An 18,076-nucleotide genomic window follows, 5' to 3' on the forward strand; every position below is an offset into this window, starting at 1 on the left:
ACACACACTTCAGTCTCTGTACCAGTCCCACAGCAGAGACAGTCTCTGTACCAGTCCCACAGCAGAGACAGTCTCTGTACCAGTCCCACAGCAGAGACAGTCTCTGTACCAGTCCCACAGCAGAGACAGTCTCTGTACCAGTCCCACAGCAGAGACAGTCTCTGTACCAGTCCCACAGCAGAGACAGTCTCTGTACCAGTCCCACAGCAGAGACAGGGTCTGTGTCCCCAAATGGCACCCATCAACTTTTATAGTGCACTACTTTTGACCAGAGCCCTATGGGTTTCCCTGTGGGTCCAGGTCAAAAGTAATGCACTATAAAAGGGAATAGGATGCCATTTGGGCCCCGAGACAGGACCTGGACTTTCCCTGAGCAGTGGCTTCACTACCTTCAAAATCAAATCCATCCTGTGCCTTTTCTTCAATGCAATACTCCAGTTGGCCACTCGGTGGCGACAAAACCCACAAGGCAGACATGGCCTTTTTTACGTTTCCCTCAGAGGAATGGCAGCCATTTCTGTCCAGGAGGAATTGATAGGAGACACACACGGCTGTAGACGCTCCCTTTAAGTTTCTCACGTGTCTCTAATTCTAGGAGCACAACAGTCAGAAAGGAGTGACATGTACTGTCTAAGGTCACAGCCTTTCACCTTTACTGTCAGACAGTAGCATAGACATAAACCCGGGCCTTCCATCCATTCCATCACTGCTCCATCAGGTCCTTATTACAGATCACTGCTCCATCAGGTCCTTATTACAGATCACTGCTCCATCAGGTCCTTATTACAGATCATTGCTCCATCAGGTCCTCCTTATTACAGATCACTGCTCCATCAGGTCCTCCTTATTACAGATCACTGCTCCATCAGGTCCTCCTTATTACAGATCACTGCTCCATCAGGTCCTCCTTATTACAGATCACTGCTCCATCAGGTCCTCCTTATTACAGATCACTGCTCCATCAGGTCCTCCTTATTACAGATCATTGCTCCATCAGGTCCTCCTTATTACAGATCATTGCTCCATCAGGTCCTCCTTATTACAAGATTGCTGCTCCATCAGGTCCTCCTTACTACAGATCATTGCTCCATCAGGTCCTCCTTATTACAGATCATTGCTCCATCAGGTCCTCCTTATTACAGATCATTGCTCCATCAGGTCCTCCTTATTACAGATCACTGCTCCATCAGGTCCTCCTTATTACAGATCACTGCTCCATCAGGTCCTCCTTATTACAGATCATTGCTCCATCAGGTCCTCCTTATTACAGATCATTGCTCCATCAGGTCCTCCTTATTACAAGATCGCTGCTCCATCAGGTCCTCCTTATTACAGATCACTGCTCCATCAGGTCCTCCTAACTACAGATCACTGCTCCATCAGGTCCTCCTAACTACAGATCGCTGCTCCATCAGGTCCCCCTTACTACAGATCACTGCTCCATCAGGTCCTCCTTACTACAGATCACTGCTCCATCAGGTCCTCCTAACTACAGATCGCTGCTCCATCAGGTCCTCCTCATTACAGATCACTGCTCCATCAGGTCCTCCTTACTACAGATCACTGCTCCATCAGGTCCCCCTTACTACAGATCACTGCTCCATCAGGTCCCCCTTACTACAGATCACTGCTCCATCAGGTCCCCCTTACTACAGATCACTGCTCCATCAGGTCCTCCTTATTACAGATCACTGCTCCATCAGGTCCTCCTTATTTTCTTGTGTGCTTTTCTTGCTCCAAAACAGAATCATTGAGGACAGGGTAGTGAGTAGTAGCACTGAGGGAGAGGAGGAAATCTGGAGATGTTCCAGTCTTCTTCTCCTGAACCATCATCATCATCGAACATCCCAAACGGCACCCTATTCCCTACATAGTACACTACTTTAGACCAGATCCTTATAGGAGTACGGTTTCCCTTTTTTGGATGCACCCTGGGTTTTATTTAAAAAAATAATAATAATAATTCAAGAGAAAGAAGACGCGTTAACACCCAATGGGCCCTGTTCAAAAGTAGTGTACTACATAACGAATAGGGGGTACCATCCATTTGAGACACGGCCAATTCGTCAGTCCCAGGTTCGGCTACTACAGGTTCTCCTCTCGGAGGCCCTCTAGGATCTTGATGAGGCTCTCCAATCCAAACACGTAGCCCCGATCCGGCCCGTCATGCACCGTCTGGTCGTCGCGGAAACCTTTGAAGGTGCTGTGGGCAAAGTCTATCATGCGGACGTCCACACTGATGCTCGGGGTGGAGGGGAGTGGTAGTGGGGGAAGGGGTGCAAGGGGCTGGAGAGGCTCCTGGTTGAGCTTCTGTGGCTGTGGAGGGGTTGGGACGGGCGTGGGGGGGCAGTCTGGTGGAGGTGGTAGGGCCTGGGGCAGCTGGAGAGGGGCTTCTGTCAGTCCATGGGCCCCTTGGAAGACTCCGCCTTGGAGCCCCACTCCCACCCCTGGTCCTTGGACACCTTGGAGGACTCCGCCTTGGAGCCCCACTCCTAACCCTGGTCCTTGGGCCCCTTGGAGGACTCTGCCTTGGAGCCCCACTCCTAACCCTAGTCCTTGGACACCTTGAAGGACTCCGCCTTGGAGCCCCACTCCTAACCCTGGTCCTTGGACACCTTGGAGGACACCGCCTTGGAGCCCCACTCCAAACCCTGGCCCTTGGACACCTTGGAGGACTCCGCCTTGGAGCCCCACTCCCACTCCTAACCCTGGTCCATGGACACCTTGGAGGACACCGCCTTGGAGCCCCACTCCTAACCCTGGTCCTTGGACACCTTGGAGGACACCGCCTTGGAGCCCCACTCCCACTCCTAACCCTGGTCCATGGACACCTTGGAGGACACCGCCTTGGAGCCCCACTCCTAACCCTGATCCTTGGACACCTTGGAGGACTCCGCCTTGGAGCCCCACTCCTAACCCTGGTCCTTGGACACCTTGGAGGACTCCGCCTTGGAGCCCCACTCCCACTCCTAACCCTGGTCCATGGACACCTTGGAGGACACCGCCTTGGAGCCCCACTCCTAACCCTGATCCTTGGACACCTTGGAGGACTCCGCCTTGGAGCCCCACTCCTAACCCTGGTCCTTGGACACCTTGGAGGACTCCGCCTTGGAGCCCCACTCCTAACCCTGGTCCATGGACACCTTGGAGGACTCCGCCTTGGAGCCCCACTCCTAACCCTGGTCCTTGGACACCTTGGAGGACTCCGCCTTGGAGCCCCACTCCCACTCCTAACCCCTGCGCATGGACACCCTGGATTCCTTGCCCTGGGTTGACTGCCACCTCCTTCTCTGAGGGCAGCTCAGCTGCTGGTTGTGGTGCTGGTGTTTTTTGGTTTTCCAAGGGCTCTGCCGGGGCCTGTGGTGGTGATGCTGCTTTCTGCTGCCAGGTCTCCTGTGGTGCTTTCTGCCAGACGTAGGCCAGCTCAGGCTCCTTCCCCTCATAGATGATGAGCAGGGAGGATGAGTAGAAGCGGTAGGTGGTCTGTCTCTCCAGAACGGCCTTCAGGCTGCGTAACTGACACAGCATGGGTTCAAACAGGTCCTTCCTGAGCGACGCCCCGTTGTGCAGGTATTGGTGGAGGGCGTGACGGAAACCCTCGATGGACAGGCTGCGGCCGTAGTACTTGTTTCTGCACAGATAGTGGCCCGTATCCATCTGGTACACCTGGACCATAGAACAGAGAGATTAGAGGTTACACCTGGACCATAGAGAGAACAGAGTATACACCTGGACCATAGAGAGAACAGAGGTTACACCTGGACCATAGAACAGAGAGATTAGAGGTTACACCTGGACCATAGAGAGATTAGAGGTTACACCTGGACCATAGAGAGATCAGAGGTTACACCTGGACCATAGAGAGAACAGAGGTTACACCTGGACCATAGAACACGGGGATACGTGGTTACACCTGGACCACAGAGAGAGAGGTTACACCTGGACCATAGAGAGAACAGAGGTTACACCTGGACCATAGCGAGATTAGAGGTTACACCTGGACCACAGAGAGAACAGAGGTTACACCTGGTACTACACAACACACTGAGCCTCCTTCCCAAATGACACCCTAGTCCCTACATAGTGCTCTGGCCAATAGTAGTAGTGCACAATGTAGCGACTAGGATGCCATTGGGATGCAAGCCAGAGAGTGCAGAGGTTAGACCTGCAACATTAAAACAACGTGGTGAGTCATTCTGATGTATTATTTGAGAGAGAGAACCAAAACCCCATACGGAGGCCTTGTGAAGCTGGACGTTGGGATCAATGCTGGGGCTTTTGTCCCTGCTCGTGTACCAGCGCGCATACCTTGTAAACAAGACAACCACGCCGTCCGTCCCTCCTGCAATTCATGGTGTACCTCTCAAACGTGTGTGTTGGGATCGAGGCGGAAGGCGAATTTCAGTTCCAACCCGAAATGGACAATAAAAGTATCGTCCCAGTTGTCTCTTAATTTTGTAACTTGATAGGATATTCAGTATCTCTTCTGTCCTGCTCAGCTCACCGCTGTGGGATCTCTGTGTCAGCACAGGTGTGTTAGTCAGATCAATATGAAGAGACACCGAGTAAAGGATCTATGGCACAGTAGCTACTGTGTAAGCTACCTCATCCCCATATTGTTTTTATTTACTTTTCTGCTCTTTTGCACACCAGTATCACTACTTACACATCATCATCAGCTTATTTATCATCTGCTCATTTATCACTCCAGTGTTATTAATCTGCTAAATTGTAATTACTTTGCTACTATGTCCTATTTATTGCCTTACCTCCTCACGCCATTTGCACACACTGTATATAGACTGTCTTTTTTTTCTCTATTGTGTTATTGACTGTACGCTTGTTTATTTCCATGTGTAACTCTGTTGTTGTTGTCTGTGTTGCACTGCTTTGCTTTATCTTGGCCAGGTGGCAGTTGTAAATGAGAACTTGTTCTCAACTAGCTTACCTGGTTAAATAAAGGTTAAATAAACCGATACCGAAGGGAAAATACAATGTAGAAGGAGGCAGTGTATTGGGCATGCATTCATGGTAGTATATGCTGGTATGTTGTCTGTTGTCTTGGTTAGATATCCCGTTGCAAAAAAAAAAAAAAAACTTTCATGTGAAATAAAGTTTTGAAGGAAAAAACCCACCATAGAAAAACCCTCTGGGCTCACCTGCATCCCACAGACACGTACCCCCAGGGTGGCGGAGGTACTCTGCTCACACTTCTGCATCTGCCTGGCTGCTTTCTCCTCCGAGGCGTCGTCCCCGTGCTGCCGCGTGCCCATCTTCAGGTCCAGGATGCACGGGTAGCTGAAGTGGTGAACAACGTTCTCAAGGAGCAGAAACTCTGGGAGGGGTGAGAGGTCAAGGAGACAACACTCTATTCGAAGGTTAATTATCTAAACGTGAAATGTTTAGTTGGTATTTCATAGTTTAGTTGGTATAACACAGCATAGTTTAGTTGGTATAACACAGCATAGTTTAGTTGGTATAACATAGTTTAGTTTAGTTGGTATAACACAGCATAGCCCATCATGGATTCATCTTCCTGTATAAAGAGCCTGTAGATGAGTAACTAAAGTATTTGAGATATGACATACACAGGACTACAGTTGGATCGACAAAACAGATGGCCTGGTAAGACATGGACATTCAACTCGACTTCCAACTACTTTTGGGAACTGAAACAAAAAATTAAACCAATTCAGACAGGCAATCCTTTTAGGTTTCTTATCGTTTGAACCCAAATTAAACCGTTTAACGTGAAGCGGTCAAGTCTCAGTAAAATATCATTTTAAATCTCTTTTTCCTCTCAGTGTGCAAAACAAACTAAACAGAGCAAGAAGAATGTGTGAGCACAGTGGAAAGTCTAATCTGCCCCCCCCCAGTCTCTAGTTTCTGCTGCCGCTGTACATGTGGACAGTGTTCTCCTTTAACATGGGGGCTCACGTCAGCTAAGAAATTCAAACAAAAAAGACAGTCAGGTAGAACTTGAACTAAGCGCCTAAACAAATCAACCACCCACTCACTCGCAGGCCATCGTAGATACAGGATAACTTCCCAGAGTAAGGGCCCATAGTGCTCTGGTCAAAAGTAGAGCACTATGTAGGGGAATAGGGTGCATTTAGGACACACAGGAATTCCCCAGATTGTTATGTACACCATGATTTTATCTCCTGATAATATTTGGTTCCTGTGGTGAGGTGGTCAGTGTTTTAGATGGTCAGTGAAGAACCTGATACTACTTTGACAGTTGGGAAAAGAAAGGGTGCAGCTCATCGAGAAGTGCCCTTGGTGTGAATTCTACATTTCGGGAAGCACCTCAAACTCCAGGCTTGTGTCCCAAAATGGAACCCTATTGACTATATAGAGAGCAGCGTCCCATTTGGGACAGAGGTTGGTCTGAGCCCTGTCTATTTTTCCCCACGGCCTAATTCGACAGGTTAGATCACCAGAGAACTCCAGGGTCTGTGAAGGACAGAAGTGTTGTGTAACACTACTCCTGACCAACGCCTTGTTCAGGTAATGGGAGTCAGATCGTGTTTGTTTAACTTGACCAAGTCATTGGTCAACTCCCCTGTTTGCACTTTCCCTCTGTTTATCCTTCAATCCTTATCTTTTTCCCCTCACCCTGTCTGGTTAAGGTAAGCGTGAACAGAGAACTAAATGAACTAATCAATGAGGGAAATGATCGGTCTCAGTTTCAGGTACCTAATCATGTAAAGTTTAACTTAACCCAGTTAACACTTCCCCTCTGTTCGTCTACCAGCTACCCCCTCTGTTCGTCTACCAGCTACCCCCTCTGTTCGTCTACCAGCTACCCCCTCTGTTCGTCTACCAGCTACCCCCTCTGTTCGTCTACCAGCTACCCCCTCTGTTCGTCTACCAGCTACCCCCTCTGTTCGTCTACCAGCTACCCCCTCTGTTCGTCTACCAGCTACCCCCTCTGTTCGTCTACCAGCTACCCCCTCTGTTCGTCTACCAGCTACCCCCTCTGTTCGTCTACCAGCTACCCCCTCTGTTCGTCTACCAGCTACCCCCTCTGTTCGTCTACCAGCTACCCCCTCTGTTCGTCTACCAGCTACCCCCTCTGTTCGTCTACCAGCTACCCCCTCTGTTCGTCTACCAGCTACCCCCTCTGTTCGTCTACCAGCTAACCCCGTCTATCCCCTCTGTTCGTCTACCAGCTAACCCCGTCTGTCCCCTCTGTTCGTCTACCATCTAACCCCGTCTGTCCCCTCTGTTCGTCTACCATCTAACCCCGTCTGTCCCCTCTGTTCGTCTACCATCTAACCCCGTCTGTCCCCTCTGTTCGTCTACCATCTAACCCCGTCTGTCCCCTCTGTTCGTCTACCATCTAACCCCGTCTGTCCCCTCTGTTCATCTACTATCTAACCCCGTCTGTCCCCTCTGTTCGTCTACCATCTAACCCCGTCTGTCCCCTCTGTTCGTCTACCATCTAACCCCGTCTAACCCCTCTGTTCATCTACCATCTAACACCGTCTACCCCCTCTGTTCATCTACCATCTAACCCCGTCTACCCCCTCTGTTCATCTACCACCTATCCCCTCTGTTCATCTACCATCTAACCCTGTCTGTCCCCTCTGTTCATCTACCATCTAACCCCGTCTGTCCCCTCTGTTCATCTACCATCTAACCCCGTCTGTCCCCTCTGTTCATCTACCATCTAACCCCGTCTGTCCCCTCTGTTCATCTACCATCTAACCCCGTCTGTCCCCTCTGTTCATCTACCATCTAACCCCGTCTATCCCCTCTGTTCGTCTACCAGCTAACCCCGTCTATCCCCTCTGTTCGTCTACCAGCTAACCCCGTCTGTCCCCTCTGTTCGTCTACCATCTAACCCCGTCTGTCCCCTCTGTTCGTCTACCATCTAACCCCGTCTGTCCCCTCTGTTCGTCTACCATCTAACCCCGTCTGTCCCCTCTGTTCGTCTACCATCTAACCCCGTCTGTCCCCTCTGTTCGTCTACCATCTAACCCCGTCTGTCCCCTCTGTTCGTCTACCATCTAACCCCGTCTGTCCCCTCTGTTCGTCTACCATCTAACCCCGTCTGTCCCCTCTGTTCGTCTACCATCTAACCCCGTCTGTCCCCTCTGTTCGTCTACCATCTAACCCCGTCTGTCCCCTCTGTTCATCTACCACCTATCCCCTCTGTTCGTCTACCATCTAACCCTGTCTGTCCCCTCTGTTCATCTACCATCTAACCCCGTCTGTCCCCTCTGTTCATCTACCATCTAACCCCGTCTGTCCCCTCTGTTCATCTACCATCTAACCCCGTCTACCCCCTCTGTTCATCTACCATCTAACCCCGTCTACCCCCTCTGTTCATCTACCATCTAACCCCGTCTACCCCCTCTGTTCATCTACCATCTAACCCCGTCTACCCCCTCTGTTCATCTACCATCTAACCCCGTCTACCCCCTCTGTTCATCTACCATCTAACCCCGTCTACCCCCTCTGTTCATCTACCATCTAACCCCGTCTATCCCCTCTGTTCATCTACCATCTAACCCCGTCTATCCCCTCTGTTCATCTACCATCTAACCCCGTCTACCCCCTCTGTTCATCTACCATCTAACCCCGTCTACCCCCTCTGTTCATCTACCATCTAACCCCGTCTACCCCCTCTGTTCATCTACCATCTAACCCCGTCTATCCCCTCTGTTCATCTACCATCTAACCCCGTCTACCCCCTCTGTTCATCTACCATCTAACCCCGTCTACCCCCTCTGTTCATCTAACCCCGTCTACCCCCTCTGTTCATCTACCATCTAACCCCGTCTACCCCCTCTGTTCATCTACCACCTATCCCCTCTGTTCATCTACTATCTAACCCCGTCTACCCTCTCTGTTCATCTAACCCCGTCTACCCCCTCTGTTCATCTACCATCTAACCCCGTCTACCCCCTCTGTTCATCTACCATCTAACCCCGTCTACCCCCTCTGTTCATCTAACCCCGTCTACCCCCTCTGTTCATCTACCATCTAACCCCGTCTACCCCCTCTGTTCATCTACCACCTATCCCCTCTGTTCATCTACTATCTAACCCCGTCTACCCTCTCTGTTCATCTAACCCCGTCTACCCCCTCTGTTCATCTACCATCTAACCCCGTCTACCCCCTCTGTTCATCTACCATCTAACCCCGTCTAACCCCTCTGTTCATCTACCATCTAACCCCGTCTGTCCCCTCTGTTCATCTACCATCTAACCCCGTCTGTCCCCTCTGTTCATCTACCATCTAACCCCGTCTGTCCCCTCTGTTCATGTACCATCTAACCCCGTCTAACCCCTCTGTTCATCTACCATCTAACCCCGTCTATCCCCTCTGTTCATCTACCATCTAACCCTGTCTGTCCCCTCTGTTCATGTACCATCTAACCCCGTCTATCCCCTCTGTTCATCTACCATCTAACCCCGTCTATCTCCTCTGTTCATCTACCATCTAACCCCGTCTGTCCCCTCTGTTCATCTACCATCTAACCCCGTCTGTCCCCTCTGTTCATCTACCATCTAACCCCGTCTGTCCCCTCTGTTCATGTACCATCTAACCCCGTCTATCCCCTCTGTTCATCTACCATCTAACCCCGTCTATCTCCTCTGTTCATCTACCATCTAACCCCGTCTGTCCCCTCTGTTCATCTACCATCTAACCCCGTCTGTCCCCTCTGTTCATCTACCATCTAACCCCGTCTGTCCCCTCTGTTCATCTACCATCTAACCCCGTCTAACCCCTCTGTTCATCTACCATCTAACCCCGTCTGTCCCCTCTGTTCATCTACCATCTAACCCCGTCTATCCCCTCTGTTCATCTACCATCTAACCCCGTCTGTCCCCTCTGTTCATCTACCATCTAACCCCGTCTGTCCCCTCTGTTCATCTACCATCTAACCCCGTCTGTCCCCTCTGTTCATCTACCATCTAACCCCGTCTGTCCCCTCTGTTCATCTACCATCTAACCCCGTCTACCCCCTCTGTTCATCTACCATCTAACCCCGTCTACCCCCTCTGTTCATCTACCATCTAACCCCGTCTACCCCCTCTGTTCATCTACCATCTAACCCCGTCTGTCCCCTCTGTTCATCTACCATCTAACCCCGTCTATCCCCTCTGTTCATCTACCATCTAACCCCGTCTATCCCCTCTGTTCATCTACCATCTAACCCCCTCTGTTCATCTACCATCTAACCCCGTCTACCCCCTCTGTTCATCTACCATCTAACCCCGTCTATCCCCTCTGTTCATCTACCATCTAACCCCGTCTATCCCCTCTGTTCATCTAACATCTAACCCCGTCTATCCCCTCTTTTCATCTACCATCTAACCCCGTCTACCCCCTCTGTTCATCTACCATCTAACCCCGTCTATCCCCTCTGTTCATCTACCATCTAACCCCGTCTATCTCCTCTGTTCATCTACCATCTAACCCCGTCTATCCCCTCTGTTCATCTACCATCTAACCCCTCTGTTCATCTACCATCTAACCCCTCTGTTCATCTACCATCTACCCCCGTCTATCTGGTTAGGCAACAACATGGAAACAGGAGACTGATGGACCCTCATTGATTGGGTAAGTCAGTCAGTCCCAGACACCTCAACATGGAGGACCGTAGTGATCAATAAGGAAAACATAACCTCATTATCAGGAGCATTGAGCAATTGTGCATCCTGTTCCTGAGTAAGTAGAAACATCTTCCTCGTGATTCTGCTGAGCTTCCAAACGGCTGCCTGATCTGTGTTACTATACTAACTAAGAACCCAGCAGATATGACAAGGAATTGGTAGATCAATAGATGTTACTATACTAACTGGGAACCCAGCAGATATGACAAGGAATTGGTAGATCAATAGATGTTACTATACTAACTGGGAACCCAGCAGATATGACAAGGAATTGGTAGATCAATAGATGGCTAAATAGGTTTTAAAATGCCAAGCGGTGCAGAGGTCTAAGGCACTGCATCTCAGTGCAAGAGGCGTCACTACAGTCCCTGGTTTGAACCCAGGCTGTATCACATCCGGCCGTGATTGGGAGTCCCATAGAGTGGCGCACAATTGGCCCAGTATCGTCCGGGTTTGGCCGTCATAGTAAATAAGAACTTGTTCTTAAAACTGACTTGCCAAGTTAAATAAATAAATAAAAAGGGATACTGTAGAGCTTCCTGTCCTTGGACTCTGATCTCATGCGGCTGAGCTGCTGCCTGTGACAGCGGAGACTCCAGGGGTTGTGGCTGATCTTCTCTGAGCCCAGGCCGCTGTTATTATCCAGCATCTGGAAGGGAATATCACTGTAGATCTGGAGCTCTAGACGAGGACTTTTCAGCTCCTGGAGACTGGGTGGGGGACAATAAAACACACAGGACAACAGGGTTAACACAGGAGAGACCACTGGTTAACTACAGCACCACAGCATGTCAGTGTGGCTCTGGAGCCGCAGGTTAACTAACAGGTTAACTACAGCACCACAGCATGTCAGTGTGGATCTGGAGCCGCAGGTTTACTAACAGGTCTAACAGGTCAACTAACAGGTCAACTAACAGGTCAACTAACAGGTCTAACTAACAGGTCTAACTAACAGGTCAACTAACAGGTCAACCAACAGGTCAACCAACAGGTCAACCAACAGGTCAACCAACAGGTCAACCAACAGGTCAACCAACAGGTCAACTAACAGGTCAACTAACAGGTCAACTAACAGGTCAACTAACAGGTCAACTAACAGGTCAACTAACAGGTCAACTAACAGGTTAACTAACAGGTCAACTAACAGGTTAACTAACAGGTCAACCACAGCATGTCAGTGTGGATCTGGAGCTCCAGGGGCCTCATGCAGAAACAATACAGGTAAATGTAATAACAAGATAGATTCATATGTCTAACTATTTTACCAATGATTACATGTCCTATTTAATTTCCATAATCATTTCAGAATAAATTGCTCACTTTTTCTGACTGATGGTTCATACTGGTGAAGTAGCCTACAGGCCTACAACGTCCTCATTTCATTGGACCCCATTTTACAGTAGTAAATAGATCAACTACACTGAACATAAAATACAAAGTCAACATGTAAATGTCGGACCCGTGTTTCACGGGCTGAAATAAAAGATCCCAGAAATGTTCCACACGCACAAAAAGATAATTTCTCTCAAATTTTGTGCACGAATGTGTTTACATCCCTGTTAGCGACCATTTCTCCTTTGGCAAGATAATCCACCTGACAGTTGTGGCATAATCAAGAAGCTGATTAAACAGCATGATCATTACACAGGTGCACCTTGTGCTGGGGACAATAAAAGACCACTAAAATGTGCAGTTTTGTCACAACGCCACAGATGTCTCAAGTTTTGAGGGAGCGTGCAATTGGCATGCTGACTACAGGAATTCCACCATAGATGTTGCCAGATAATTTAATGTTCATTTCTCTCGGTAGGGCCTGTCCTACACGGCGTCTCGGTAGGGCCTGTCCTACACGGCGTCTCGGTAGGGCCTGTCCTACACGGCGTTTCGGTAGGGCCTGTCCTACACGGCGTCTCATGTGGGACCTGTCCTACACGGCGTCTCGGTAGGACCTGTCCTACACGGCGTCTCGGTAGGACCTGTCCTACACGGCGTCTCGGTAGGACCTGTCCTACACGGCGTCTCGGTAGGACCTGTCCTACACGGCGTCTCGGTAGGACCTGTCCTACACGGCGTCTCGGTAGACCTGTCCTACACGACATCTCAGTAGGACCTGTCATTACACGACGTCTCAGTAGGACCTGTCCTACACGGCGTCTCAGTAGGACCTGTCCTACACGGCGTCTCAGTAGGCCTGTCCTACACGACATCTCAGTAGGACCTGTCATTACACGACGTCTCAGTAGGACCTGTCATTACACGGCGTCTCAGTAGGCCTGTCGTACACGACGTCTCAGTAGGACCTGTCGTACACGACGTCTCAGTAGGACCTGTCGTACACGACGTCTCAGTAGGACCTGTCCTACACGACGTCTCAGTAGGACCTGTCGTACACGACGTCTCAGTAGGACCTGTCGTACACGACATCTCAGTAGGCCTGTCGTACATGTCTCTGCCTTCTGTGTGTAGCTCCTGAACAACACACAGGAACACAGGTTAACAACTAACGCAGGCCACCAAAACACAAACCCAGAGGCATCACAACATATTCAACTTAGGTTAGCCAACCTACATTATTCCAGTCTATCGTATGAACAAATCAAGCAACTGGGTCCTACTCACTTCTCAGTGCTGTCACTCTCGTGCGGTAGCCTCTCCTCTTTGATCTCGGAGGTGGAGCGGTGGAGGCTGCGTCGGGAGTGTTTCCTCCGTGGTTGCTCCCTCTCCGGTAGGTCCTCGTGGTCCAGGATCTCGCTCTCCACGTACGGGTACGCCACCAGGTTGATGTAACCGTCAATATCCCCCTCAAAACACACCAAAACCATGCCTAGAAAGAGGAGAGGAGAGAAGGTGCACTTGAGTGGGTGATTTACACAATTACATTTGAAATATTTCTGGATACAATACAATGTTTAAATAAAAAATAAAAAATAAATGTATTGGATTATAGAGTATGGAAAATCTTATGAAAATATAAAATTTGTATGGAATAAAAAAAAAACTGCGTCAAATATTGTGTTGATAATAAGGGTCTTTCATGGGAGAAAGACTGATGAGATATAATGTGTTGTCAGAAACCTGAAACGAGAGGAAAATACCACCAGTGTGTAAGATAAGCAGGGAAAGGGAAACGATACGGGTTCAGGTTTATAGGAGATAGAGGTGAATGTCATCTCATCTGGCCAGGCAGTCTGTCACAACAGTCAGGGTTAGGGAGAGGTTGAGAGGGAACAGGAGAGGAGAGACAGCGAGAGAGAGAAATAGGACTCATCCATCTCCTCTTTAATTCATTCTAGAGTGGTAGAGAATGTGTAGGTGAAAGATTACAGTAGAGAGAGACAGGCAGGGTGGGGCCAGAGTGAGTAAATGATGCTAGCCACTCTGTCCCTCTCTCTGAGGTGGGGGGGCGGCGGGGGGTAGGGGCATTTCCTGAAACTTTCTGAGGAGAATGAGAATGCCCGTTTGTGTGTGTGCGGTGCGAGCGTCGACCGCTTTGTGTAGCCGTTAGCGATGATGCTAATGAAAACAGTCTTCTGGTTGATGGAAAGGCTTTCCCAAAATCCTTCTCTATTAAATGGTAACAACAATGTAGCCTTGTCAGTTTTACAAACTCTACAAAAACACAGCTAGGGCAGGGAACACAGCTAGGGCAGGGAAGGATGGGGTACGGCAGACCGGGGTAGGGTAGGGTGGAGTAGGGAAGGGTGGGGTACGACAGGGCGGGGGACGGCAGGGCGGGGTAGGGCAAGGCAGGCGTGGGGAAGTATCAGCTTGGACGGGGAAGGGCAGCAGTGGGTAAATGTTCTTAGCTAGCCTCTCCTCTCTTGCTGAGTCTTGATAGATTGGATGCATAGATGGATGACAGATGATGGATGGATGATAGATAGATGATGGATGGAGGATGGATGATGATGGATAGATGGAGATGGATGATGGATGGATAGAGATGGATGACAGGTGGATGATAGATGATGGGTGAATGATAGATAGATGGATGGATGGATGGATGATGGATTTATGGATAGATGATGGGTGGATGATAGATGGATAGATGGATGGATGATAGATAGATGATGGATAGATGATGGGTGGATGATGGATGATAGGTGGATGATGGATGGATAGATGATGGATAGATGATGGATGATAGATAGCTGGAGATGGATGGATAATGGATGGATGGATAGATGATGGGTGGATGGATGATGGGTGGATGATGGATGGATGGATAGATGATGGATGATAGATAGATGGATGATGGATGGAGATGGATGGATGGATAGATGATGGATAGACAGCAGCTAAGGCTTTAGACTCTCAGATCCCTCCTAGATGATGTCACCAGTCGACCAGGACTCAACACCACTAGCCAATGGAGACAGGGCTGATGTCAGGGGAGGACCATGTGTGCTTACGTGTGTAAGTGAGAGACAGCCAGAGAGCGTAAGAGGAGAAAACGTGATTATGCGAGCACAGCAGTGTAACTGTGCTCCTGAAACAGAGAGCTAATTCTGTCAGGGATCAGTTTAATGACCATTAAATATTCAGCCTGTGTGTGTGTGTGTGTGTGTGTGTGTGTGTGTGTGTGTGTGTGTGTGTTCAGAGCTCTTACACACAGACTGGTTCAATCCCAGGTGAGCCCCTGGCATGAGCACGTATTCAAAAATCTTCACCTTTTACAGCACAACAAACAAGATGACATGGACAGATGGGACCTGATCCCAGATCAGCACTACAGCACAACAAACAAGATGACATGGACAGATGGGACCTGATCCTAGATCAGCACTACAGCACAACAAACAAGATGACATGGACAGATGGGACCTGATCCCAGATCAGCACTACAGCACAACAAACAAGATGACATGGACAGATGGGACCTGATCCCAGATCAGCACTACAGCGCAACAAACAAGATGACAGGGACAGATGGGACCTGATCCCAGATCACCACTACAGCACAACAAACAAGATGACTTGGACCGATGGGAACCTGATCCCAGATCAGCACAACAAACAAGATGACATGGACCGATGGGACCTGATCCCAGATCAGCACTCGTATTTTGAGACTTTTTATGAATATGGGCCCATCTTCTCTTTCATGCAACAGCAGCTAACAGCTCAGCAGCACTGAATAGGGCCATGTTGATCCAACTCAGGGGGTTCCCATACTTTTTTTGGCCCACGACCCCATTTTGATATCTGAACATTCTCGCGACCCCAACCATGTGAAAAAAAATTATGTAAAGTATTCAGACCCCTTCACTTTTCCTCATGTTACAGCCTTATTCTACAATACATTCATTGCCCCCCTCATCGATCTACACACAATACCCCATAATGACAAAGCAAGAGTTTGCAAATTCATGAAAGATAACAGAAATACCTTATTTACATAAGTATTCAGACCCTTTGCTGTGAGACTTGAAATTGAGCTCAGGTGCATCCTGTTTCCATTGATCATCCTTGAGATGTTTCTACAACTTGATTGGAGTCCACCTGTGGTAAATTCAATTGATTGGACATGATTTGGAAAGGCACACACCTGTCTATATAAGGTCCCACAGTTGACAGTGCATGTCAGAGCAAAAGCCAAGCCATGAGGTTGAAGGAATTGTCCGTAGAGCTCTGAGACAGGATTGTGTCGAGGCACAGATCTGGGGAAAGGTACCAAAAAAATGTCTGCAGCATTGAAGGTCTCCAAGAACACAGTGCCCTCCACCATTCTTAAATGGAAGAAGTTTGGAACCACCAAGACTCTTCCTAGAGCTGGCCGCCCGGCCAAACTGAGCAATCAGGGGAGAAGGACCTTGGTCAGAGAGGTGACCAAGAACCCGATGGTCACTCTGACAGAGTTCCTCTGTGGACATGGGAGAACCTTCCAGAAGGACAACCATCTCTGCAGCACTCCACCAATCAGGCCTTTATGGTAGAGTGGCCAGACGGAAGCCACTCCTCAGTAAAAGGCACATGACAGCCTGCTTGGAGTTTGCCAAAAGGCACCTAAAGACTCTCAGACGATGAACAAGAAGATTCTATGTTCTGATGAAACCAAGATTGAATTATTTGGCCTGAATGCTAAGCGTCACGCCTGGAAGAAACCTGGCACCATCTCTACGGTAAAGCATGGTGGTGGCAGCATCATGCTGTAGGGATGTTTTTAGTGGAAGGGACTGGGAGACTAGTCAGGATCGAGGGAAAGTTGAATGGAGCAAAGTACTGAGAGATCTTTGATGAAAACCTGCTCCAGAGCGCTTAGGACCTCAGACTGGGGCGAAGGTTCACCTTCCAAAAGGACAACGACCCTAATCACGCAGCCAAGACAATGCAGGAGTGGCTTCGGGACAAGTTTCTGAATGTCCTTGTTGCCCAATCAGAGCCCGAACTTGAACCCAATCAAACATCTCTGTAGAGACCTGAAAATAGCTGTGCAGCAACGCTCCCCATCCAATCTGACAGAGCTTGAGAGGATCTTCAGAGAAGAATGGGAGAAACTCCCCAAATACAAGTGCCAAGCTTCAAATCAAAGTTTATTTTTCACGTGCGCCGAATACAACAGGTGTCGGTAGACCTTACAGTGAAATGCTTACTTACAGGCTCTAACCAATAGTGCAAAAAATGTATTAGGTGAACAATAGGTAGGTAAAGAAATAAAACAGTAAAAAGACAGGCTATATACAATACAGTACAGTAGATTGAGGTAGTATGTACATGTAGATATGGTTAAAGTGGCTATGCATATATGATGAACAGAGAGTAGCAGCAGCGTAAAAGAAGGGGTGGCGGGTGGTGGGACACAATGCAGATAACCCGGTTAGCCAATGTGCGGGAGCACTGGTTGGTCGGCCCAATTGAGGTAGTATGTACATAAATATATAGTTAAAGTGACTATGCATATATGATAACCAGAGAGTAGGAGCAGCGTAAAAAGAGGGGTTGGGGGGGGGTATTACTGGGGTGGCTGGGGTCATACTCAAGAAGACTCTAGGCTGAAAAAGGTGCTTCAACAAAGTACTGAGTAAAGGGTCTGAATACTTATGTAAATGTAATATTTCAGTAGATTTTTTAAAATAAATGTCTAAAAACCTGGTTTTGCTTTGTCATTATGGGGTATCGTGTGTAGATTGAGGATGTAACGTTTCCAAATGCACTGTAGTTAACGGCCAATGTTGACCTTTTTTGGGGGGGGGGGCTATGTCAGTCAATTGAAAATGAGTCTGACACAATGTATCTTATCTCACCTCCACTAATGAGATGGGTGAGCTTGACGCATGTCAGGGTGCGCGGTCGATAGAGCACACCTCATCTCTGCTGTCAAATCCAACCTGGATGGATATTTGGTTTTAATGCAGACGAGAGCACTGAATCCAGCTTCACACAGATATGAGCTGAAGAAGGGTACTATGAGTTTTATGCTGCTTTCAAGACAACTGGAAAGTCGG

At 48.8% G+C, this 18,076-nt stretch overlaps 1 protein-coding gene across 3 annotated transcripts in view; it reads right to left on the reverse strand.

Annotated features, from left to right (window-relative positions):
- Positions 1–672: 672 nt before the first annotated feature.
- Positions 673–18,076, reverse strand: part of LOC139536398 (uncharacterized) — a 68,145-nt gene continuing 50,741 nt past the window's right edge. For 2 of the 3 annotated variants that reach the window (XM_071336900.1, XM_071336901.1), the window contains exons 3-6: positions 13,251–13,455; positions 11,160–11,341; positions 5,160–5,335; positions 673–3,666 (exon numbers count right to left, since the gene is read on the reverse strand). In XM_071336900.1, the coding sequence (XP_071193001.1) occupies positions 2,086–3,666; positions 5,160–5,335; positions 11,160–11,341; positions 13,251–13,455 (2,144 nt within the window). In that variant the 3' untranslated portion in view covers positions 673–2,085. The remainder of the gene's footprint in view (positions 3,667–5,159; positions 5,336–11,159; positions 11,342–13,250; positions 13,456–18,076) is intronic. The other variant, XM_071336903.1, reaches the window with a different exon arrangement.

This window comes from Salvelinus alpinus, chromosome 12 (assembly GCF_045679555.1).
Source record: "Salvelinus alpinus chromosome 12, SLU_Salpinus.1, whole genome shotgun sequence".
Lineage (NCBI taxonomy): Eukaryota > Metazoa > Chordata > Actinopteri > Salmoniformes > Salmonidae > Salvelinus > Salvelinus alpinus.